Below are 25,517 nucleotides of genomic sequence, written 5' to 3'. Positions count from 1 at the left end.
ACTGGCGGATCAACATGCAAATTTCATTTTTAGAGAAGACTTTTTTTTTTGCAAAGGCACAGTGGGAAACTAGGAAGGGAGAAGTTATGATAAAAGGAAATGTGAAACTCCTGAGACTAACTGCTTATTCTCCTATGTAGTCTTCCACACTGTTCAGCACTGAGGACTCACAGCACAGCATTTATCTACTTCTGTAAAGGAAAAGCCTGAATTTAAGAAGCCAGGTCAAATGCTTTCATCAGGAAAGACCCACCCTCCTTTAATGCACCACTACTACTTTGGGGCGCCTAGGTGCCTCAGTTAGTTAAGCGGCTGCCTTGGGCGCAGGTCATGATCCTGTGGTCCTGGGATCAAGCCCCGAGTCCGGCTTCCCTGCTCAGCGAGGAATCTGCTTCTCCCTCTCCCTCTGCCCCTCACCCTTGCTCGTTCTCTCTCTCAAATAAATAAAAATAAAATCTTTTTTAAAAAACGCACTACTACTTCTGTGAACCACCAAACCTTTGGCATTAAAGACCCCACTGTGCGTGCCAGCAGGAAGCCCTGTGATCACCGGCTAGTACCTCCACAGCTACAACAGGCCACAGGTCTGATAGGAAATGAAGAGTTTTCACTACGACATAAGTAAAACACACCAGCACTATCTAGATCTGGAGAAAACACAGAACGAGACAAAGTTCCTGTAATAATGTCTAGTTTTTACTCCTCCATATTTTGGGGCAAGTATAACTTTAATGTCTGTTAGTTTATATAGCATAACTACTAAACTCTACATAGTCCGTAACTATATAGACTCTATGTAAACAGCATAATTCTCTTTTTATGTATATGATGGAGTTATGTAGTACCTTTCCACCAGATTTTTTTTTTTTTTTTTATATTTCTCTTGAGGAAAATATGTTTTGAATAATTTTAAAAAAAGAACAGAGTTCAGTTATTTTATTCAAACTGTTGTGTTGGCAGAAAAGAAGAATAAATTACTTATGGGCCCAGCACACTTTTTTGATAAGATTATAAAGCCTTTAAAAACAGAAAATGAACTGAGACTTGCATCCAATTATTCATTCTTATAAACTTAAAACTATTTCTAATTTAAAATCAAAGGAAACTTAGTCCAACTTATTACTGAGTTTTATCTTATTGCTAAAGAATGATCAGAACATGAAAAGCAAGTTAGTACAGACCAAGTAGATAAAAGAGATAGTTCTATCAGTCCAAAGAGAGATAATGGGAAATTTTCTTCCCACAGTGTAAAACAACGTACAGAATTTCCCATCATAGTGTATGACTTTCCCGATCCAGTTTGCCCATATGCAAAGACACAAGCATTATAACCTTCAAATGCAGACTTCACGACATCCGTGCCAAGGGTTTTGAAAACCTGAAAGCAGGAAAAAAAAAAAAAAAAAACACAAAAGATACAATTACCATGGATTTTAATAAAAAGCTCCCTCAATGTTGACAATATTCTTGAATGCTACTTTCGTCTTGTAAGGCTTACACCACATAAATAAATCATCGCAGAACTATTAACAGAATATGTATGTACCCCCGTTTTTAATCAAAAGGAAACTTTTTAAGGAAGCAAAAAGCAACCCCATCCTTTCTCCTACTTAACAAAAAACCCCTGAAATATAAAAATGTAAACATGGCCAAGTGACAATCATATCTAAGAAGCAAAGATGATTTTAAAGCATGATGATTTACCATTTCAGAATTAAATAAACTTATAGAGTTATTCATTCTATCAGAGCTTCCAGAAACTAAATATTCAAAACCTAAAAATCACAGCAGCCAGAAGTTATTGCTCAAACCATGCCAAATCAATGCTGTCATTTTAAGGGTCCAGCTCTTCATCAAAATAAGTCTCAGAAGGTTCTCTGAGAGCTGAGTGATGGGTGGGTGTGAATGAGGCTGAGATGGTCAGGCTCCCCTGCGTTAGAGTCCAGATGCTTTTTCCTATTTGAATATTTTCCCAGGATGGAGAGGGCAGGGAGATGAGCTGTGCGGGGCCTGGAGTGGCACCTACAATGGCCTGAGTCCATGTCTGTCACACCACATAATTGCAGTGGGACACTTTGGGGAATGAAAGAGGATGAAGGACAAATCCTTCACCCAGACAACTGATGTAGATGAGGCCAGTAGAGATGTGTGGCTGTCCTAGGTACACACAGTTGGGAAGGGGACCAACCAGAGCTTTCCAAACCCCACAAGCCTTCATGTTGCCTCCTGCCTTCTTGGACCAACAGGCACACTAAAACACCTCCCTCCTTCAAAAAACGAGGCGCATCAGCAGCTGAAGGGATGTCACGAGGCAGCGTGATCAGGTTCTTGTCAGAGCCAGGAGGAGGTGAGGCACTGCATTGTGGGGTCACCACAGTCCAAGGTGGGAGCTTCGTCAACCCCTCAGGAGCGTTCAGTCTCTATGAGTGATGCTGGGTTAGCTAAACTTGAGACCCAGCATCTCCCCTGCGGGGATCTAAGCCCTCCAGCCACCGCCTGGAGAGGGCCAATAAACACCAGCCCTCTCAATCTCAGCTCCACGTAAACCATCCCTGCTAATAATACAGCCTGTCATCCAAGGACAAAATAATAACACAGCCAACCAGACTTCAGCTTTCTTCGGGCACCATCTTGCCACCATCTTGCTTCAACTTTGTTTTCTCAGTTTCTTGGTCAAAGATTTACAAACTATCCTTTCAATGGAGTCACTTCCAAAATGACCAAAATTAATGCTCTTAATTTGTATCCATTTCAGCTTTAAGAGGGGCTATTTTTTAGTCCTATTCTCAAATTCTGGATGACTTACTCAACTCTCAACTATGACAGCAGACCACACTGTGTTCATATATTAGTCCTCATAAAATGCTACTGGGTGGGTAGCATCACTTAGGTCCATCGTTCAGGGGGAGAAGTTAGATGAGTGAGCATATACAGTGAGTGGCAGAGTTGGGATTTGCACCTGGGTACTTCTGACCCCCAAACTTGTGCTTCTAAAGACTTCATCACTATGTGGCCTCTTCCCACATCCTTGACATCAGCCACGAGGCCCCAGCCCTCCCTGAAAGGACCTCCTCCCACAAACTGTGAAGAAGCAACCCGGAATCCCAGGGAGACTCACAGCTCCAGACCACCCATCCAAGGTTAGCTTTCAGCACTGTATATGGCACATGAGGAGAAACTCTAAATATTTCTTCAATTCTCCCTGATTACACAAAAAATAAAAATTATCATTTTTACCATGTCACAGGGTGCCATTGGATAGGAAGAACAGCCTTACATAAAGTCCCAAAGAATAAGAGAAGGATCTTCTATAACACCTTTGGCCTGAGGCTAAAGCAAAGTCATAGAAAATATATTTAAATCAAACCCAAAAGTTTTTCAAAATAAAACTCTTTCCCAGGGTTAAAATCCCACCCACCATTTTACTATTACCCATTTTTCCAGAAAGCTGATTCAGCTTGAGTTCTCTGAGCGACCTGGGGGCCCAGAGCGGGTGGGGGCGGCGGGGGGGCATGGAGCACTGGTGGACATGCTACAAAACAGGCCTAGAATATGCAGGTCTGGAGGTGCTGAGACCCAGGCCAGGCTCAGTCTTCATGCAACCCACCCAGAGTTGGCTCAGGACCCAGAAGCAGCAGGCCACCGCCCACATCTCCGGGGTTCTTGCAAGGAAAACAGGTTACCCCCCTGCGGCTCCCAGGAAGGACTTGTTTAGCATCACCTATCAGAGCAAGGTGAGGAGGGAGGGCCTGCTTTGTGAGACCTACGACCTGCTCTCCCCCACTGGCATCAAAACCCTGCTGAGATCCTCACCTGGCCAGGTGACCCAAAATCCACCTTGCTGATTGTCTCAGCACAGATTTTCAAGCTGATCTGAGGGTCATCCAAGGCATCACAGGCCTCACTTGAGGGAAACTGCCCACAAGAGGGCACTGTTAAAACAAAAGACTCACCCATCCAGCTTGTCAACTGGGAGACTGTAGGTTTCAAGTTTCTACAGGGTTGAATCAAGGAACAGGTTATGTGAGATCAAAGCCTCCCTTTGGACTTTTGAAGAACCATTAGAAAAATCAGACCTTATTTAATGGTCTTTAATTTATGTGAGTATAGACTTAAATCACTCTGATTTTTTTTTCTAAATCTAAAATTAATTTGTAAGAAAGAAATATTACTGGTCATCTTACTTGGGTATTTGTTTAACCGTAAGGGAAACTTGAGCTGAACTACAGTAATAGGCATGATATATTTTCTCAAGATGCCCTTATATTCAGATGAGAAGGAGAAGAAGACTGACATCATGCTAAGCTTGCATCTTCCCCTGTTAATAGCAGGGATGCGACCTGACAGCTCAAATCGTGTGCCAGATAAGGCAGCATGAAAACTTTAATCAACAGTCAAAATTGAAGCTCTTTTTAACATTAGGGGTAAAGGAAGATTACCCTTTTCTCTAATACAGTGATTAAAAAAATAGGTATTTTCCTGTATCTATGCTGATTTTATTAATATGTGATTCTGCTAGAAAGTAGTATTTACTAACACATCTCCTGCTTTTTTAGTTTTGTAATTTAATGGAACAATGTCAGGCTATTTATATATAGCTATATAAATAAAGTCAAAAAACCCAAAACACCTGAGAAGAGATGCTACGCATCCACCTGAAGCATGGAAATTATCCCTATCAGGTTTTCACAAACTAAAACTATTTTTAAACTCTGAGCTTTTATTTTTAACTTCCAAAAAAGCTAAACTTGTTACTGCTTCCCTGATCTTGACTCTTGTAGAACCAGGAAATGTCATCTGTTCCCATAAATTAACCACCATCTGTAGACGAGTTCTGTCAGTCAGCAAATGTTTATTGAGCATCTCCAGCGTGCCAGGCCCTGCTGTCACACACCACTCTGCTCCTCCCATTATGGACTTTCCCTCAGCACAGCCCTCTATCCTCAAAAGGCCTCAAATTCAGGTTAAATAAGGAGGAAAATCCAGCCGCTCACTGGGTAAGTTAGAAGTGGAAACCTTCATGGCTCTTCGTCCATCCTCTGTGGAAGACATTCTGAAGACTGTAGAATGAAATGGCTTTTCCCTTAACAAATTCCCTGACACCAGCCAAGTCATTCCCATTCCAATATTAAAGCCAAAATCTGGATTCCAATACCTATAACATTCTATTCCTCCCCATACTCCTAGCTACCAATGCTGATCAATCAGTTACCTCAGCAGCAAAGTCTTCTGCACTGCTGTTAAAAAGAAAACCACAGGCCCAAAATGGAGTCACTTATGCTAAGCCAAGTCACAAAACCGGGGTTCAATACCTAACCTAATTGCAATTTCAACCTCCCCCAGATATGTAGTCTTAACTGGTCAGTCAGGAATTTTTGATCAGCACCAATGAAGTAATCTGTCATATGGGCCTTCTCCATCCCCCAGAGGAAGATGAGGTGATCCACCTAATAACATCCTCTACTCTTCCCCTGAGGGAAGATGATCTTGCCGGAAACAATCCTTTCTTTTCTTTTGCTACTTGTCTGGCCCTGTTTCTACCTATAAAATCCTTCCATTTGGTACAGCTCTTCGAAGCTCCTTTCTACTGGCTGGATGGGATGCTGCAGGATTCATGAATCAATGAATAAAGCCAATTAGATCTTTAAATTTACTTGGCTGAATTTTGGTTTTTAACATTACTCACTCGTTCATTTATTCATCAACAGGGCTGCCCTATCCGTCTATTATTTAGAAGAAACCAACCCTTCTCTCTTATGCCCTGAAGGCCTTCCAGTGGCATCTCCACTGCCCTACACTTCAGCCCTAGGACCTCAACTCTGCTACTATTAGGTCGACGAGGTCTATGGACTTGAGCAAGTTATTTAAGCTTACTGAGTCTCTTTGACAAAGAAAAACGCAGTGCTAAAGTTAAATCTGGTCTTGCAAGAATCAAGTGAGACAGGGTATACGAGCACCAAGCAGAGTTTTAGACACCAGTGCCAACTCAGGCAGCACTGATTGCTGGCCCCTCTTTCATACCAGGCAACTCCTCTCTCTCTGTGGCTCTCATTCTTATTGCTGTCATCCTTTCTATTTTTGCCCTGATGCTGAATTCACATGTTCTGGATACAATCACTCTAACCCTCTCCTCTGAACAATTCCTCTAAGTTGTCTATCTTAATGCCAACATTTACATTGCCTCAGTAAAGCCAATAGCTTCCACATACCATTTCCTAACCAGCTATAGTTCTCCAATGTTGAGGTAGGTACAAATCACCTGGGAACCTGCTAAAAATGCAGTTTGATTCAGTGGATCTGAAATTGGTCAAGATTTTGCATTTTTAACACATTCTAGGCAATGCGGTGATTCTCATATGTGGACACACCAAGTTGCAAGCAACTAGACAATAATAGCACTTTAAGATGCCACCTCATGGATTATAACCCAGAGCAGGCAAAACAGGAATTCTTATCCTAGTTTTAACACATCAGTCCTGAAGCAATATATTTAAAGAAGCTGTTAACAAGCCAGGAAGAAGCCCATAATCCTCCTCTCTCACTGGTGCTTCCTCATAACTCTGCTCTGCTCAAATACCCAGCTGGTCCCAGGGACATGCCCTTGTCCTGCTCACATGCAACGCCAACATGCAATGGTTTACTGCGAGAATCTTTGGGTCTGTTCCTCTATGCCCATGTCATGTCTACATTTTAGACCATAAAAGCCTATAGCATGGGTTTCCTCGACAATTTCCAGCTACACTCTAGATTCTAGAAAAATTCTGGGGGAAAAAAAGTTTGTTTCTTCTAGAATCCTTCTTTCTAGAATCTTATAATGATCCTATAATGATCCACTCACAGAAAATGGGACTTGGGTTTGAAATCTAACTCCTAAAGCTCTGCATCGCAGCAGGACTCAGAGCTGAGTGGCCTATTTGCCAGGCTTAGCAATATACAAATGGCGCCTCCAAATTGCTTTATTTGCAGAGCTCCTTCAAAACAGTAGTCATGTCCAAGTTTTGAAAAAAAAAAAAGTTATGATCATCATGCTCAGAAGTGAAAAACAAAATCAACTTTGTGGGGACTGACTTCTTCTCAGGCTTAATTAAGATAAATGGTGCTATGTAACAAACAAAGCTAAGTTAGCAGAGGCAAATTTTATATAAATTATATTTTAAAAAATTAGCAAGATGTTTTAAAGAGTTCTTCTCAATATGGAAATCAAAATAAAGATTATGAAAATATCATACCATCTCCTGTGAGACATAATTTGGACTTTTCGTATCAGCAGAATAAAAAGAGAAGTCATAGGTGAAGGTCTTGGTCCGTTCTCTTCCTGAGTCCCCAGTCCCTCCTTCTGGTATCTAGAGGGAAAGGTTTAGGATAATAAGATAATAATGCAAAAAGCCCTGACAGCTAATTGATCTATCCAATTAAAAAAAAGAAAAATTCATAAAAAATATACAATGATCGTCATTTTTCATATTTACACTCTAAAAACCATTTACTTCCTCCTGACTACCCCCTAGATAGATATAGATAGATTGATCGATTGATCGATCCCGAACTCCTCCCATCAATCCAGGCTCTCTATGCTATGACACATGGCTACTTTCCTGGACTTTTTATCATGATTCTCTTATACAAACCCAACACTCCACCCAGACTCGTATTTTTCCACTGGCTTCAAACTTTTTACTGTTCCCTCCACCTGAAACCACCAGAGTTGGGGTCTGCAGAACTCTAGAGGCTGCTAACCACATAGATTGTGATGTGACTAGAGCCCCTTAGAGTTGTGCAGTTTTGTGGCCCCACTAAAAACTCCAGGTCGGATGCTTCCTCTTCCATGAAGCTGCCCCTTGGGCACTATATCCAAAAGTAATTGCTGCCACTTCTGAGAGGCTAGATTCTCCTAGGACATATTCTATTATGAGTTTATTGCAGATGTTTGCGTGTATCTTGTCTACCTTGCTATATACCTAAACGGAACCAAAAACCATGTTTAAAAATCATCATAAGCCACCAAAGTTTCACAAAGTTCCCTGGACACATGCTGAAAAAATTTAATGAGCATGATATTTTCCAACATAATTCAGATTCTCTAAATAAACAATTTCTATGGTTCTTATTATTAAAATGTTAAAAATCTGGACATCTGTTTTCATTATATCAGATGAGGAAATGTTTGTAAAACTCAAAAAGCAACAGAGTAATCAAGGAAAATAGATTCCACAACACACAAAGAAGAGATACATCCAGAGCCAAGGGTCTCTTCACTCTGTTTCGGTAAATATAATTTTTTAATGATTTTACCAAAACACTGTGAGCACACAGATACATGAATCAAAGCAAAGGTAACTAACAGGAGGCAATGATCAAGTGATGACTGGCAGAAATGTGAGAAGATGTGGTAGGTCAAAGGAGGGAAAGCCAGGTAGGGCCAGACAGAGCTAGACGGTACAAGGATTGTGGTCAGAGAAGAAAGACATTTCACTGGAGAATGCCTCAGGCAAAGAGACACCAGAGCCTCAAAGGAAGACTATCAAATTATCCAGAGCATGGCCCAATTGGAAGATAGGAGCATTCCCCCTGCTTCTATCACTGGAGATCAAGTGGCACTACTTTGAGATTGAATGTCAACATATCCAGTCCCTTGAGCCACAAATTAACAGAAATCCAACTAGAGATTGATCTGCACTTGGCCATGGAGCAGCAGGCCTCAGAAACCCAAACCTCTAAGTTAATGATAAATATAGGAGGACAGAGGGGTTGGGTCCATAAAGCACATGATTTATTATTATTAACTTTACACTCTTATCCACCCTCCCCCCAAGTGAAAAGTATTCACGGTTCTTAACAAATTCACTGACCAAAGGAAAAAAATAGGATATTTTAAGTGCAAAAGGAAGAACATGTTATCCTAGAAAATTCTGGTTTTTTCGACTATCTTTTTCAGGGGGGAAAAAAAAAACTTTTTTTTTTTTTTAAATCTTTCATCCCCTGAGTTTTGAATAATAAAACAAGCTCCTCTTGCAAAGTTTACAAAACATGATTATTTTCATTAAGAATGGAAACAAATTGGGCGCCTGGGTGGCTCAGTTGGTTAAGCGACTGCCTTCAGCTCAGGTCCTGATCCTGGAGTCTCTGGATCGAGTCCCACATCGGGTTCCCTGCTCGGCAGGGAGCCTGCTTCTGCCTCTGACCCTCTCCCCTCTTATGTGCTCTCTCTCTCTCATTCTCTCTGTCTCAAATAAATAAATAAAATCTTTAAAAAAAAAAAAAAAAGAATGGAAACAAATTTAGGGCTAACACTTACTTAATGACTCACAGAATTCAGCCAGTTGCCAGGCTAAGGATCTACCACAGGGTACAGGATAACAATGCTGAGTCTGGGTTAAACCCATGAGCTCACATACCAGGGCTCTGAGATCAAATGAAACCAGGGATAGGAGAGGAGACAGAGCATCACCCTTTTGCTTCATGGAAGAGCCCTAGCCAAGTGCAAGTTGATGTGGCTAGTTGAACTGAGAAGGAGGGGTATGGAAATGGCAGATGTGTTTTATTTACCAACAAATCATTTTAACAAAACAAACATGGAGGCTCTTGGAGCAAGGCCAGGTTGCTACTTGCCTTTAAGTTTGTGATTGTTGTTTTGCTTTTCTCCATTTGAATAATGAATTTAGCTTCCAAGTCCTTTTCCCTGCAACACAAATAATTCAGTACTAGTTAGGAGAGAAAAGATTGTTTTTAAAACATTTGTTTTATTTACTTTTTATATATGGGGGTTTGTTTTTAAATGGCATCTGAAGCACAATCTGTGATACCACTCCTCCCAAATCCTTATTGATATAAACATGAAGACACACAAAACAGATGCCACCATCAAAAAACTTAAGACTGACAGATAATGTGTTCTCAAAACCTGGAAGAATTTCTAACTGCAAGCCAAAAGGAGTGTAAATTAAATGACAAGAAACTGTGGAGGGCTGTGTGACTCATGAAAAGAGCAATGCTTTTTTTTTTTTTGCTGTCACCTGGTTACGAAAAAATAGACACCTCCCCTCCACCCAGGATGAGAACCAAGAAGAAAACTGGTATGAATGGTCACAAACAGGTACTGCTTCTAGAAGCAGCCAGGGCACTGCCCCCCTCCTCCCACCCTCTTTCTATAAGCATTCGGAAACTACAGTTCCTGGAAAACAGCAGAACTAGAAGTCCACAGAACTCCTAAGAAGTATAGTTCTCGAGAATAAATGACATGTATCTACACAGTGGAGTGGCCTGTCACTGACAAAGGAATAAGGATGGTCTCCGTATTCTGCTAGGGGCTGGTAGCCAGGATGTATTAGTGTTAAGAGGCGAATAGAAAGTGGAGAAAAGTCTACCGAGAATGCTACCACTTTTACTTAAGGACAAAAAGGATAGCCTACGTATTTTTCAAGAGGCCAACTATGGAGAAAGAAGAAAATGGAGTGGAGCGGATAGACGCTAGATGTCTACAAACATATCTTGATCTGTAGATCATCTTTAGAGTGAGGAAAATAATTTACACAAAAATAACACAAGATTGTTTTTCAAAGTGACCTAAAACACATCAGTGTCAAAAAAAAAAAAAAAAAAAAGCTTGAAGTGCAGGTCATATATTCAGTGTTAAAAAATAAAATAAAAATAAAAATTAAATTAAAATAAAATGACCTAAAACTCAAAAGTAAGCTGAGACAAGGGAACCTAACTGTACATTGGTGGCACACAGTGAAAGACAATGTCAATCCTGACCGGATGCTGGAATCTGACTGCAGAATGTAGTGGGGTGTTGGCCCAAGGAGAAAAAGAACTGTAAAGAAGTCAAAGTACTTTCAGTAATCAGATTGTTGCCAGTAAAGTAAGCATTGTCATTCAGAGATTTCCATTTGTGCGCTATGGGATAATACCTGAGTAATTATGGTGGTGGCCTTGAGAACCAAGGTTTTTGGATGAACGGAGACACAAACATAAGATGGATGAGGTCAAGTAAAATCATAAACTTTATCTGAAATTGAAAAAGGAAAAGAAAGTACTCCCTAGCTTTGTCCTCTGAAAAGGCCTAGAATCTTATGCCCAAATTATAGTCTCTAAATTCCATTTAGAGTCAGGGCTATTAGGAGAACGACTCAATCCAAATATTTGAACTATCTTGTTAACACAAGAAAGCAGGAAGCTATCACATCAAAAGTTACTGGTTTGTCCAAGTTGTCCATAGGCAACTTCTAAGACGGCTCCTGGTGATCCCTACCCTCCAGGTGTCTGTGACCCTGTGTGATCCCCTGCCCCGGGGAGTGGGCTGGACCTAGCAATTCACTTCCAATGATTACAACACTAAGACCCCCAAAGTGATAGTCTGTTGCTTCCTAGTTAGGATTACAAGAAGATTCTGATTTCTGACTTGCTGGTGCTCCTGTGTGTGTGTCTCTCTCTCAGAGGCCTGGCAACGGGGACAGCCACACACCACACTGCGAGACTTTGGGAGACACTCACGTGGCAACAAACTGTGGTCGGTCAGCAGCCACCTGGGTGAGCCTGGGAGAGCCCCTTCCCCAGCCAGGCTGGAAGGCCCTGCACTGCATCCTTGAGAGATCCTGAGTGGGTCAGAGGACCCAAGTAAACCCTACCCCGACTCCTGACTCACAGAAACGGTGAGATAATAGATGGTGTTATAAGCCCCTAAATTGGGGGTTTAGGGGCTTTAAGCCCCTAAGTTGTGTTACACAGTGAGAAATCACCAATAAGAGCCACGTCAAAAGGACTCAAGAGCCAACCCGAACTAAGTCCCCACAGGCCAAATCTGAGCAGCAGAGAATGGTAACTGCAAAAGACTGAAACACACGAAATATGCATCAACTTATGAACTCATAATTTAAAAAATAAAAACCAAATGGTCCCCATTGGAGAATCAAAAGAGTCACCTCATTATTTTAAAAACTAGTAAGTAGGGGCGCCTGGGTGGCTCAGTCGGTTAAGCGTCAGACTCTTGATTTTGGCTCAGGTCATGATCTCAGGGTCCTGGGATCGAGCTCCACTGAGTGTGGAGCCTGCTTGAGATTCTCTCTCTCCCTCCACCCCTCCCCCCAACTTGTACAAGCACACTCTCTCTGTCTCTAAAATAAATAAAAATCTTAAAATATATATATATATAAAAGGGAAGACTCAAGCATTTGCCCTGCATTTCCTAAACAATCAAGTGTTTTTAAGTTTAACCAAATAGTTGTTTGGGAAAGTTCCTCTTTTTAGAGTATTCTATCTAATAAATGAAGAAGGAGCGACAGAATTAGAATGTCAGCACTTTGCAACTCTGGTGTATTTGTGGCTCCAGGCAGTGATCATCAGTGGCTGCTAACTCCACCACTAGGAGACAACCAGACATGCTGTCCCTTAGAACTGAAACACCAACACCTCTGCCGCAGAAATCTTGTCCCTGGCCCACGGAAATGGCTGGACTCTGATCTAGAGCTGATGGATAGTGAATGCCAGGAAACACAGGGGGAACACATCAAACAATACCAGGGACGCAATCAGCAAAATCTAGCTTCTGGGAAGGGCAGCAGGTAAGTGACCTAGCCTATTCAATAACAAGAACAATAAACTGCAAGGAGTATAAAGATGGAAGGGGAACCTATAGATTGAAAAAAGGCTTTAAAGACCTATCATCCAGGGACACCTGGGTGGCTTAGTCGGTTAAGCATCTGCCTTCAGCTTGGATCATGAGGATCCTGGGATCCTGGGATCGAGTCCCATATCTGTCTCTGTGCTCAGCGGAGGGCCTGCTTCTCCCTCTGCCTGCTGATCCCCCTGCTTGTGTTCTCTCTCTCTCTCTGACAAATAAATAAATAAAATCCTTAAAAAAAAACAACCTATCAACCAATGGGATTTCAGTGCAAACAAAAAAGGCATTTTTAGAAATTATAAGATATCTAGGGAAATCTTTAACACTGACTAAATACAAATTTGATATTAAGGAATTATTACTACCATTTTTAGTGTGATAATGATATTGTGATGATTTTTTTAAAAATCTTAACCTTTTAGAGACACACATTGAAATACTTATGAATGAAATAATATGATGTCTGGGAATTCCTTTAAAATAATCCCAGGGTGGGGGAAGCAGGTGTCCTGGCAACCTCAGGATGAACGGGCAGAATAAATAACCAGCCAGAACAATGAAATCCAAACAGTATGTGGTAAACACCATTCAAGAACTACAATGGATTCCCATGGCCTGGTCTAACTTTTCCAAGCCAGTGTGAAGAAGTATAGGCCTGGATGAACAGACCAGTAGCTTAAAAGACAAATGAATGAAATTCCCCTCCACCACCACCATGTTCACAGTGCCCAGATCTTGAGTAGCTCCATTTTGGGCCCAAAAGTGAGAACTGCCTTGAGGTCCCCCATGTTCATGTGGCCATAAAGTAAATACTTCACAAAATTACCTCTTTCTTACAGCATGCAACTACCAAAAGTAGGTCCTGCCCACAGCAAGAGAACGACACAATTAGTTTAATTAACACCATGGGCTGCCACATCTCGATCCCTCCCATTCCCACATGGGTCATTTCTCTGTCCCTAACCGAACGGGTCTAGATCTTTCACTTTAAAACCACTATTTTCAACAAATACCTGCTGGGAGCACACAATCATCCAGGGATGGAAGATCAGAAGGGATTCCAACAGGTGCTCACACTATTTGTCAATTCTTACTTATAAAACATGAAGGAATGCAACTCACACCGTGCCCACCGCTCTTGCTGGAAGTCAGAGGCAAAGTAATTCCAAGGCTCATAGCCTTATACCTTTGGAGTGGCGCAAGTTTAAGGACCTTCGCATGATTATTTATTCTTCCCTGTAGGTAACCATGGCAGTATCTCCCTAGTTTTAAATTAAAATCCACGCTATAAAAATACTAGAGAAGACACCGACTGAAAGACCATTATGTCCTATGAGCATCTATTAGCCACTTCTGAAACCTGAAGATGCTGGATGGGTTTCGAAGGGTTCACAACCTTAAAATCATCTGCGCGGCGATGTGGCAGCAGGAGGCGGAAGGTGATAGGTTCACTGTTCTGAGGGTCCACAGCTTTCTTCACTTTCGCAAAGAGCTGTGTACCCCCAAAAGACAGCAGCTCCAGCTCAGGAACCAGCAGCATTGGTAGCCCTGGGCGCTTGTTAGAAAGGAGGGATCTCAGGCCCCACCACAGACCTACTGAATGGGAACCTGTGCTGTAACAAGAGCCCTTAATGATTCCAATGAACGTGAAAGCTTGGAAAGCACTGTGCTAACATTATCTTGATCTGACAGAGTGATAACTGGCCTTATATTTACTCTCATGAGACACACTCTATAATGTTATCTACTTTGTACACTGGGAAACTCACTACCTTTGTACTTTGACCTTTAAGTTTTATTTGTAAAGTCACATGGCAGAATATGGGTACAACCTAAATCAGCTGACACTATCTCTACTCTTGGCTCATAAATTGTACTGTGGCTTCTGACCGAAAACAACAAGTGTCTGACTTACTGGGACCTAAGAAGTCATCTGAGTGTTATGACCTCCAGATGACCTCATTCCCAGCACCCTGCCAACCTATCAGCTTCTAGGCCTTTCTATACCAGACTGTTTCCCAATGTCAAGGTGAGGTTACAACCAATAGCTTGAGGTCACTCTTAAAAAGAATCAGGGTAAGGGAATAACTGAGGGGAAAAATGGCCTGGGGACAGAATCTTAAAAAACCCAGGGAGTAAGAGAAGAAAGGAGGAGCCAGTTATGGTAATGAAGGCATGGCTCAGAGAGATCTTAGCAAAGCCATGTCTCAAGATGATGCTTCTCAGGTCCAAAAAGTCATTGAACAAGAGCTGGAATGATCTTCGAAGAAGGAACTAGAAAAAATACCACAGCACCATCACATGAGTTTGAGCACACTAAAGAAATACCTTAATGGATTTTCAGAAACTGTTTCATAGATTTTTTGCAAGAAAAGGGACCTTCTGTGGATTGGGGGAAAATCCAGGGACTTCCAAAAGATTCGATACAGCACTATGAAGAGATGAGGGCCAGGGCTTACCTAATGATATTTATCTTCTGTGCTGAACCAGCTGGTGGTGGTAAAACTCAATGGCAGTTTGAGGACCAGCATGGGCTGCAAAAGCCCAAAAAGTCGGACAGGTGTGTGAAATCAGAATACCTTTTTAGATGTGACCATTCAGCAAACTGAACATCTGAACAAAATCTACAATAGAAATGTTCCTCTTATTCTAATGAGCTAATGAGCACTCTTAATACAAATGAAGATACAAAAATAAATACTATAGAAAAACAAACATTTCATTTGAAAAATCTACATTTTTAATCAATGCAGGTACCCAAGGATTAATAAAGAATCCTGATTGCCTGCAACAAAGGATGTATCTTACTCAGGGGAAAACACAGAAGCTTGGTACCCCAGGTCATGGTGACATTTATGCCAGTTTCTACAACTCTGGTTTGCTCGATACCCTTCTGGGAGAAGGCAAAGAATATATTTCTGTGTCTAACGTAGATAATCTGAGTGTCACAATGGAGCTTTACGTTCTTAACCATCTAATGAACCCAGCCAATGAACTTGTCGTGGAAGTCACAAATAAAACACATGCAGCTGTAAACAGTGGGACACTCAGTATGAAGTCTGGTGACTGATGGAAATCGCTCAAGGGCCAAAAGCACATGTTGATGAGTTTGAGTCTTATGAAAATTCAAAATATTTAACACCAACAACCTGAGATCCGTATCTCTCTTGCAGCAGTTGAAAAGGCTGCAGGAGCAGAAGGCTATTGACATGGAAATCACCGTAAATCCAGGGACTGGATGGACGGCTGAACGTCACTCAGTCAGAAACTGCAGTCCGGGCTACGGGCTACATGGAAAAGGTTTTAAAACTCTAGGTATGAATGTTCCTACAAGGCAGTGTCTGCCTGTCAAAACCACACCAGATCTCTCGCTTGTGATGTCAAATCTCTTACAGTCTTAATGCAGGATCTCTGACACATGGAAAGTGGGAATTTTCCTCCTGTGCCCTGGGTTAAATTAGGCAGTTCTTTCACAAAGGTTCAGGATTACCTAAGGAGATCTGAAAGTATACCAGATATGCTTGAAGTGGATCAGCTCACAGTTTCAGGGGACGGGCCATGTGCGAGGATGTTTTGTTAAAGGGAAAGGTTATCAGCGCTGTTAATCACGGTGACTGAGGTGACATCGCACCTGCAGGAGTACTGGAGAACACGATTCTATCTGGGAACCTTCATATCCCGGACCATAGAAATGACAAATACTGTGTACACTTTATGCTGATTATGGGCTAAACAGTTTCTTTCAAGAAAATGTCCTTGAGGATTCTAAAATAGGTACTTTATACTGTCTTACTGCTGTGTTAATTTTCAGAGTTTTCTGCAATATGATTTTAGTCTAAGAAAATCACAGATGGAAGCAATGCTTTTCTTCTCTGAAGATCTTGAAAGTTAGTTCATCTTAAAGCGCAATACTGCTTAATCTTAAAACTGGGGCAGCTCTGCTGGAAAATCTTTTAACAGAGGCCTCAGTGGTAGTCACTCTAAATTGCTTGTGATTCCGAAAATAAAGTTGTAAAGCAATAAACATTTTTAAAAATAATAATCACAGGTCAAGATTAGGTGGAGGCCATCTGTTCCAGAAAGAAAATTTCACATGCAACAATTTCCTAAATTGCTTCCTTCTTTTTCTTAAGATTTTATTTATTTATTTTTCCAAGAGAGCACGAGAGCGAGCACAAGCAGGGAAGGGAGGGAAGCAGACTCTCCACTGAGCAGGGAGCCTGATGTGGGACTCGATCCCAGAATGCTGGGATCATGACCTGAGCCAAAGGCAGACCCTTAATCGACTGAGCCACCCAGGCGCCCAGACTGCTTCCTTCCTGAGCCTAAAAACTAAAACTATAAGAAAAAGGTATATCTTTACTCTAAAAGTATTAGCATTTATAACAAAAATGCTGGATTTTAAGCCATACAGAGCAAATTTCACTCTAGTTACTAAAAATACCCATGGAAAAGCCACTGTAATCTCCACAAAAGGCTTATAATGGTTGAATTCCAACCAATGTTGAAACTATGAATACCCTTTGGTGTATTTATCCATTGTAGATTCCAGGAGAGTTGTCAAACTTCCAAATATTCCAGAGATGAAAGAAAGAAGAAGGAAGGCTCCAGTCCCCTCTTTCCCTCCACACCCTGCTGATCAATCCTGCTCAGCCCCTTGTCCACTGGAGACAGTCTACTGCCCATGGCCTCCACTTCACTGCCGAGCCTTTAACTATCAGAGGTGACTTCAGGGTCCATGTGACATTCCATCCAACAGCCTTACCTCCACTCCCTCATCCCCACAGCCAACAGTCAGTTACTTAGTCCTGTGCAATCGATAGCTCATCTACCAACCATGGCCACATGCCACATATCCCTGCTCCACAGACACTGTCCCAGCTGGGGCCACCACCACCTCTCCAGTGTCTTTGCCTCCAGCCTTGTGCCTTCCCACCCACACTCTACCCTGCTGTCAGAGGAATTCCTCCAAACCCACATCTCACCGTGAGGCTCCCGCACTTTAACTCCAGTGACTTCTCAAAGGCTCTAGGATAAAATCCAACTCCCAGCAGTATACAAAGTCCTTCCCGCTCTGACCCCAACTAATGTTGCCATTCAACATTGTATCAATCCCATCCCCTTCTGGTCTGGCCCGCTCCCAGCCATCAATCCAGACTCAGCTCAGATCTCGCACAACTAGAGAGCCTTCACTGAGCCCTCCAGCCCATGCCCTAGTCAGAGGGTCCTCCTCCCTGTCTCACCCACCAGACCCTGAACTTCTTAAAAGTAAGGACTCTACCTGTCTGAGTTTATCCCCAGGCCCTAGCACAGTGCCTGCAACTTTGAGTTACCCATCAAATGGTTGCTAAATGTGATGGGTTGACTGAAAGTTAAATAACTGCCTCTTACCCCAGCCCAGTCTTCTCCACGTGCATCCTCTACTTAATGCCAGCCTCCCTATGAGCCCCTATATCATTCCTGGTTCTTGCTCTCCCACAGGCTACAGTGCCATCCAGTTCCTATCCACATTCCAAAGCAAGGCTTGTCTGCGGTCTAATTTGAATCATCCACCCTTGATAAAACTTCAGAAATAATTTCCCTTCATACACCTGCCTAGTTCATCCCACTCACATGGGTCTCATCCCTGCTGATGTCACCTCTCCAATTAGTCTAGCGAGTCCCAGAAAAACAAGAACCAGCCTCGTTCACACTCCACAACCTGAGTCTACTGAGCACAAGGGCAACACTCACAATCAGTGCTCAGTGCTTTGTCTCTTAATCCTTGGGCTGAAAACTGTAAAATGCCAGGCACTGAGAGTTCCCCCAGCTCAGGTCAATTTCCTCTGACATTTAAGAAATATGGGAAATAAATCTTGACATTTTTCTCATATTGAGGAAAATAAATAATCTTAAAATATTATTTGAACATTGATTTGATAATAGAGCAAAATGAACTATGTCTCTCCCAAGCCACTTTGGTGAATTGGGTTTCTCAACCGAAAAGTCAATTATGGTTACTTCATATAAATGAGTAATTTATTTGAAAGGTCTGGAAACTAGATCATAAGATGCTACAAACGAACCAGCTAAAGTAGACTGAGTTATAGATCAATACTGGGGGGAGGGAGAAGGAGGAAGGAAGGGAAAAGAGTAAAATGCCCAATCAGAAAAAGAGATGAACTGTGTCAGCTCTCAGATTTGTGCATAGGAGGAAGCTTATCAAAAAAAAAAAAAAAAAAAAAAAAAAAAAAACCCTACGTTAATTCAAGAATTTTGAAATGTTTTTAAATTATTCAGCAATTCAAATTGATTCCAGTTGCTCAGTGGATGATATTTGGTCACTCCATAATAAACAGCTTGACTGGGTAGTACTGAGATCTCCAAACTATGCATTATCTAAGAAGATTCTAAAGAGTAGCTTATTCACCCCAAGTTCTGAAGTAAATTAGTATCCCCCGAATTCACCTTAAAACTTACATACTTTGTATATAATTGTAGAATCACTATGTTGTACACTAGAAATTAACATAACATTGTATATCAACCAAACTTCAAAAATAAAAAATGCAAACTTAAGATACTATGAACTAATATTTAACTGCCTTCACTTTGGTGGCAGGACACTCAATAGCAAAAATAAAAATAAAAAGCCATTTTCTAAAAGAATGTGTGACCTCTGGGGGTACCGCAATGGAAAGAAGTCCAAGGAATACTGCTAAGTGGGAGAAAGAACAAGCAGCTGTGTGTAGACCATGATCCAGTTTGCAGTTAAGTGGATAAATAAAGCATAAAGAATATGCACTTATATGCTTCCAGATGTGTAAAACATTTCTGAAAATTTCTGAAAGGATAAAGAGGAAGCTGTTAGTAGTATGAGTAGTTCTCGTGCAATATTTGAAAACAGAATTATACTGTATCCTGATCCCCTACACTCAATGAATTGCTCAGTCCCTCTGCTCTACCCAATGACAGTCTCTTTTCCCTATTATTAGGGCTCCAGATAAAATACAGGACACCCAATTAAATGTGGATTTCAGAAAAACAAATGCTTTTTTAGCAGGACTATATCCCAAATATTGCGTGTGATCTACTCACATTTTATTTTCGCTTGCTACCCCGGACGCCACCATCTCTTAGCCAGGCTGTGCACCCATCAGGCTCTTCCCCTTAGATGCACGGGTATTCGCCTCCCTTCCTCAAGCCCAGACAGCGAATGAGCGGAGTCCTCACTTTCACCTGCACCCTCAGTACCTGATGCAGCAGCAGAGGCTCCATAAATACAAGTCCCCTCGCCTGTGTCTAAGTGTGGAGTCAGGGAGGGCTATTCTCCTGCAACCAGCTTCTCCCTAACCTTTCTGGCTGGTTCTGAGTACCCAGAGAACATGGGACTGCCGACTCCTCTCAGTTGCTCTCCATGAAATCATAAAAGCCTTTGACTCAGTTTCTGGAGAAAACCCAGGGGAGACAGACACAAAAAAATTCTGGAGTGGGCTTCTCAGGCAATCACCCTGACTTCATTTCAGCTCCTCAGAACACACCTCACCACACAGCCATCAGCCAGAGGTCAGTGGCACCATGACCTACATCCAAAGGCCAACCTCGAGTGGCAGCCAGTGAGAAGTCTGCAGAGCCTCCGCTCCATTCCCCGTGGACAGTGCTGCCACAGTCTCGGATGCTAGGAGCGTCCCGTGCTAAGTGAAATGCTCCACGCACCCCTGCCATAGCTGGAGGGAGCTATGAAGCAGAAACGTTATTATCCCTGGTCTTGAGAGGGCATAAGAAAACTAAGAAGATTAAGCAACAAGCCAACTGCTGCAGGTTGGGATCCCAGAGAAGCAGACACTGTGAGGGAGTTTAGCAAGCAGGGTGTTCATTAGGGGTGTCCTTGGGGTGGACACCTGGAGAAAGGCGAAGAAAGCAGGACCCGCCAGAGAAGACCATGGATCTGCGAAACAGGCCCCAGGGCAGCCTCAGCTGACCCCACAGGCCCATCAGAGTTGCCCAGCCTGGGCCACGATGGCCTACATTGGCCAGTCCGCAAGTCGCAGTCCCAGACTGTGGACTACCTGGGGAAGGGGCATAACCCTGAGCCCTGTGGGGCTGACCCTGAAGGCTGGGCTGAACAACACCATTCAGCAAGGAGGATCTGGTGGCAAACGCAGGGTCCGCCACCCCAACTCCCCTCAAGTCCATGCTGTAGAGTACGCTGACCCGTGGCACCCCAACTCCCTGGCAGAGCCATGAGCAGGGGCTACTGGGCAAGAAAGAAGGCAGGTACTTTTTTTTGTTTCCAGCGGAAGGAAGGACAGCCTAACAATCAGAACTGTCTCAATACAAATGAGCTGCCTTGAGATGCACAGGATCATCCCTGAGGAGGTGGAGGCTGACAAATGCTTATCTGGCACGCCCCGCCCATATGCAGAGATTTACGCAGTCTTCAAATATTTAGTGAGTACCTTTCATGCCAGACAATACTCTGGATGTAGGGGAAAAGAGGTAAACAATACACACAAGAGTCCTGCAGTCAGCATTTTAGTGACAGGGGAGGAACAAAATAAATACAGTACCATCTTAGATCCTGGTAAGTGCTATAAAGAAATGAAAGGATGTCACGGGAGAGAACTGAGGGCAGAGGCAGTGGGAGGCAGGCGGCCAGTAAAGACCTTTCCAAGGCGGTGATGTGGGAGCAAAGGCCTGAATGCAGGGAGGCTAAGGGCCAGGCAAAGATCTGGGAGGAGCATTCCAGACAAACAGAACAGCAGGACAAAGGCTGGGCAGGAACCAGGCAGGAACCAGTCGGAGGTATGAGGGGGGATGAGCAAGAGGCCAGCATGACTGAAGAAGAGAGGGGGTCGAGCAAAATGGGACATGAGGTCAGAAAAGCCAGGGCCAAATGACATCAGAATCTGGAACTTACATGTGATAGACCACGGCCATAGGAAGGTGTAGGGTCCGGGGGAGTGGCAAAATCACACACATTTTTAAATGCTCCCTCTAGCTGCTGTGCAGGGACTCCAGAGGGGCAAGAGGAAAGAAAAGAAGCCACTGAGGAGGGTACTACAGGCCACACAAGAGACACTGGACCAGTGAGGAAGCTTAGCTCCTCTTCACTCCTTCTGAAACGGCGCTTCACTAGGTGCTCTCATCCTTTCCCCTGAATGGAGCCCAACCCACCCATCCCCAATTCCAGAACACAACTCCAGATCTGGATTATGCCTTTATAAAGGGTTACCACTGCTGGCTTCTAAGGCTTCCCTTCTGAACACTGGAAACACCAGTCATTGAAAAACACTGGTAACTGGGAAGAAAAAGCAAGTAGCAAAGCAGCATGAAAACTAGAATCTAATTTGCAGTTAAATAGAAAGGAAGAAGAGAAGAAAAAAATTATGCATGTATACTGAGTATTTTCTCAATTCTCCTAAGGACAGTACATAACTAGTACCATTCTAGAAGCACAGAAGGGAAATTAATTCATTATATATAGTGAGTGGATGTCTTACTCCAGGCATTAGGCATAATTTAATTCTGTCACAGAACCCTGGCCCAGTTGAGAAAAACCAGTTGAGAGCTGAAGAATTTCATGCACTATAAAATTCAAGCCCAAAAGCATAAAGAACTAAATTTTGCTTGAGACTAAAGATGATAATGACACTTTGCAGGGAATTCTGGATACTCCACGGGGAGGAAGGGCCAAGATGATAAAGGGCTTGAGAGCCAAGCTGAGGCTCTTGGCTCAGGGAAATGGAACACTTGACAAGAAGAGGATGGACTCAGAAGAGAGCAGGAGACCTTGCCCATGACCTCAACTCACACGGAGAGAAGGTGAGGCCCCAGGAGGTTAAGGGACTTGCTCAAAGTTGCTACTAGAGTCAGCACTATGGAAAGTTAAAGGAATTAAGAGTCAATACTCCGGAGCCACAGTGAACGGCTACAAGACTGTGTGCAAAGCTAGAACCCCAAACTTGATTTTAGCTACATCCCCTTGAAAGTGGAGTTAGGTAAGCTTGGGCTCCCACAGGAACATGATGGGCCAGTCTGCACACGTGAGCAATCCACACCAAGAGTACTCTCTAAACAGGGTGCAAGGTATCTACCCCATCAGACACTGGACTGGGGGCACAAGAAGCCCATCCAGCCTCATCTCCCACACACATCTGCACCACCCAAGCCCCCCATCCCATTCCAAACTGTTCCTTCTTCCAGGACTCACAGCAACCCTCATGCTGTTCCCTCTGTCTGGAATGTACTTTTCTCCTCCATCTCACTTTTCCTTCAAAGTTTTAAAGATGTCTCCTCCTCTAGGAAGCCTTCCCAAACTCCTCGTAGCCAGTATCTTCTATGTGATATTCCACAACACACCACATCTTCTGTGTGATACTCCCTAACACACATCTTCTGTGTGATATTCCACAACACACCACAGCAGTTTCTACCTTCTACCTGTTAACTGTTGGGTGACTACATACTTGTCTTCTCTACCAGTCCAGTCGCTTCCTGAGGGCAGAGATGATACCTTACTTTTTACATATCCCATCATACCCAGCACTACCCTCACGTACAGAAAGCACCTGGATGAATGAACAAATAAGCAATGAAAGGATGAATAAAACAGCTGAACTGAAAACAAGATACTACTCTTGAATTTTAAGCACTAAAATGAAGCTAATGCTTCAAAGCCTATTACACATTTTCAATTTTTAAATGCAGATGTGTTTTCCCTACACATTTCAATTAACCTGGCAGATGTTAACTCCAAAGGCAGACATGAAGCTCGGCTCTCCCCGAAGACCCACAGCTGTGCTCTGACTCCAGGACCAAGGCAGAGGGAACTTGGGTCTCTTCTGAGTCACAGGACAGAGGAAAAATAAGGATGTGCATATGACCAAATTTCTTCAGTACCCTTCTCCAAAACACAGTTCACAAAAGAAAAGTGGCAATTTAAAAGGAATGGTGTTAAGTATAAACATTGAGAACTTTACTAATACTTGCTCTTGTTTTCCTACATTCAGATGTTAAGCCAACTATTTAATGTGCAAAGATAGCTTCGTTTAGTGCAGCAGCACCGCAGAACAAAGAAAGGAGTTTTCTCTGCTCTTTCCCCACACCATCACTACAGCCCTCCTTCCCGATTTCTCTCTATTTTAGAAAAATGTTCTCAGTGACAGCTTTTGAAATAAAAAAAAAATACAATAGCTGGCTTGTAAAAAGAAGATTGATTCCTTTTACAACACTGCCAGCTACATACACCAGATAGGAGAAAGGTGTGCTTCAGAACACTAAATTGCAGGACTTTTTCTTCAAAAAGACTTCACTTCGAGTCAGAGTGGAGTAAGATGCAAGCCCAGATTCTGATGTTGCCAAGCAAAGTGGTTTCATAATTGTGCAGGGAAGCACTGGGCTTTGGGGACCGGGGTTTAAATCCTACCTCACAGCAGCTCGGTGACTTTGGCACCTGATTTAACTTTGCCAAGCCTTGGTTTCCTCACCCGTAAAGTGGCTGAATAAAACCTATCAGACACAGCTGCTTAAAAGTACTGATTGTGCAGCAAGGCTGTGGGGACTGAGCTAGCCTGATGTATCATTTATTTGCTGAAAGATGTGCTAGAAGAAAGCAGGCAACACGAGGCCAGGCACACAGCCGACAATCAGTGAATTCATCTCCATCACAAACCCAAGATCCATCCACGAATCACCAAGCCCTTATCATGCCTGTGCTGTCTGAGGCACTGGACATAAACCAGTGAACAAAACCAACACAAAGCCCTGCCCTCCAGGTGGGCAGATCTTTGTTAACAACCTTTCCAGGGCTTTCCCAAAATGAGTGGAAATGGAGGGAATCCAGAAAATACATTTTGCCAAATTTTCTAGCCAGATCTCAGATCTCTAAAAGATGAAGAACCACCATAGAGTTGACCTTTGTAGGTTTTATTTATGAAATGCTTTATCTCCATCAACACAATCCAGAGGCCACAGTTCATAAAAAAAATCAGAAACACCAAAATTCTTTCACTTACTTTTAAATACTTGTGAAAGATGTCCAGTTATTCTGACTATATACTGAATGTCCAATCAGAAGACAGGAAACGCACACTGTCCTTCCTGCCCAGCAGCCCCATCCCTCCCTCCCCAAGGGCAAGCCTGCAACGCTCGCTTGTGTATTAAAGAGAGCAACAGTGGCTAGAGGCAGGAGTAGGTCAATGGACAAACGCATATGTGTCCACTGTACAAGGCTCTCGGGGATACAGAGATGTATGATCATAGCTATTGCCCTTCAATGGCCCACGATCGCCCCACGTGGGTGGGAGTAAACAGGATTTAAAAAGCAAAGCCAGTTGGGGGTTGGATGAGTGGCCCACCCCACCCCAGGCATGGGAGGCGAGACCAAGGAGAGATCTGATTTTGGCTGACGTGGTAAGTAAAATGAAGTCATCCAAAAAGGAAGCCCAATCACTGCCTAAAGCAACAGCCACATTTTGTATCCTGGGAGACAAGGGGGTAGGTCACCGGACAATTCTTTTCCAGGATATTCTTGGAACACCAAACAGAATCACACTGCCTTCCCTGGTGCCTAAACACCGCCAGGCTTGATGAAGAGCTACTCCCTGCCTGCCCTGGCTCTTGCTCTTTTTCAGACCACGCTGGGCAGACATGGAGGATGCTATGCCACATCTGCAGTTTCTGAGTTGTGATGTAACACACAAGAGCAAAGAAACAATACAGAGGAAGAAGCCACACCCCACACTCAGGCAGATTTTTGTTTTGCCATTACCTAGAAAACGTCAGGCATCAGTGGAAGGCGAGCCCACTGGCACCATCCTAGGAATCCAGCAGCTGGAGAGTCACCAGTAATCACACTCCCAGCTAGGACTCCCAACCCAGGAGCTCCCCAGCTTTGCTGCCCACAGGAATCTCCCAG

At 43.0% G+C, this 25,517-nt stretch overlaps 1 protein-coding gene across 6 annotated transcripts in view; it reads right to left on the bottom strand.

Annotated features, from left to right (window-relative positions):
* KIF16B (kinesin family member 16B) overlaps nt 1-25,517 on the bottom strand; it is a 296,531-nt gene that overhangs the window by 250,476 nt on the left and 20,538 nt on the right. For 5 of the 6 annotated variants that reach the window (XM_045885380.2, XM_064572797.1, XM_054510002.2 and 2 more), the window contains exons 2-4: nt 9,610-9,679; nt 7,230-7,343; nt 1,262-1,378 (exon numbers count right to left, since the gene is read on the bottom strand). In XM_045885380.2, the coding sequence (XP_045741336.1) occupies nt 1,262-1,378; nt 7,230-7,343; nt 9,610-9,679 (301 nt within the window). Of the gene's footprint in view, nt 1-1,261; nt 1,379-7,229; nt 7,344-9,609; nt 9,680-25,517 lie in introns of those variants that run through there. The other variant, XM_054510003.2, reaches the window with a different exon arrangement.

The sequence above is a fragment of the Mirounga angustirostris genome, unplaced genomic scaffold (assembly GCF_029215605.1).
Source record: "Mirounga angustirostris isolate CCGP_5_RB_7025 unplaced genomic scaffold, mMirAng1.0.hap1 SCAF_10, whole genome shotgun sequence".
Classification (NCBI taxonomy): domain Eukaryota; kingdom Metazoa; phylum Chordata; class Mammalia; order Carnivora; family Phocidae; genus Mirounga; species Mirounga angustirostris.
Note: the sequence above shows the minus strand (reverse complement) of the source record. Positions and strands in the feature narration are given on the sequence as shown.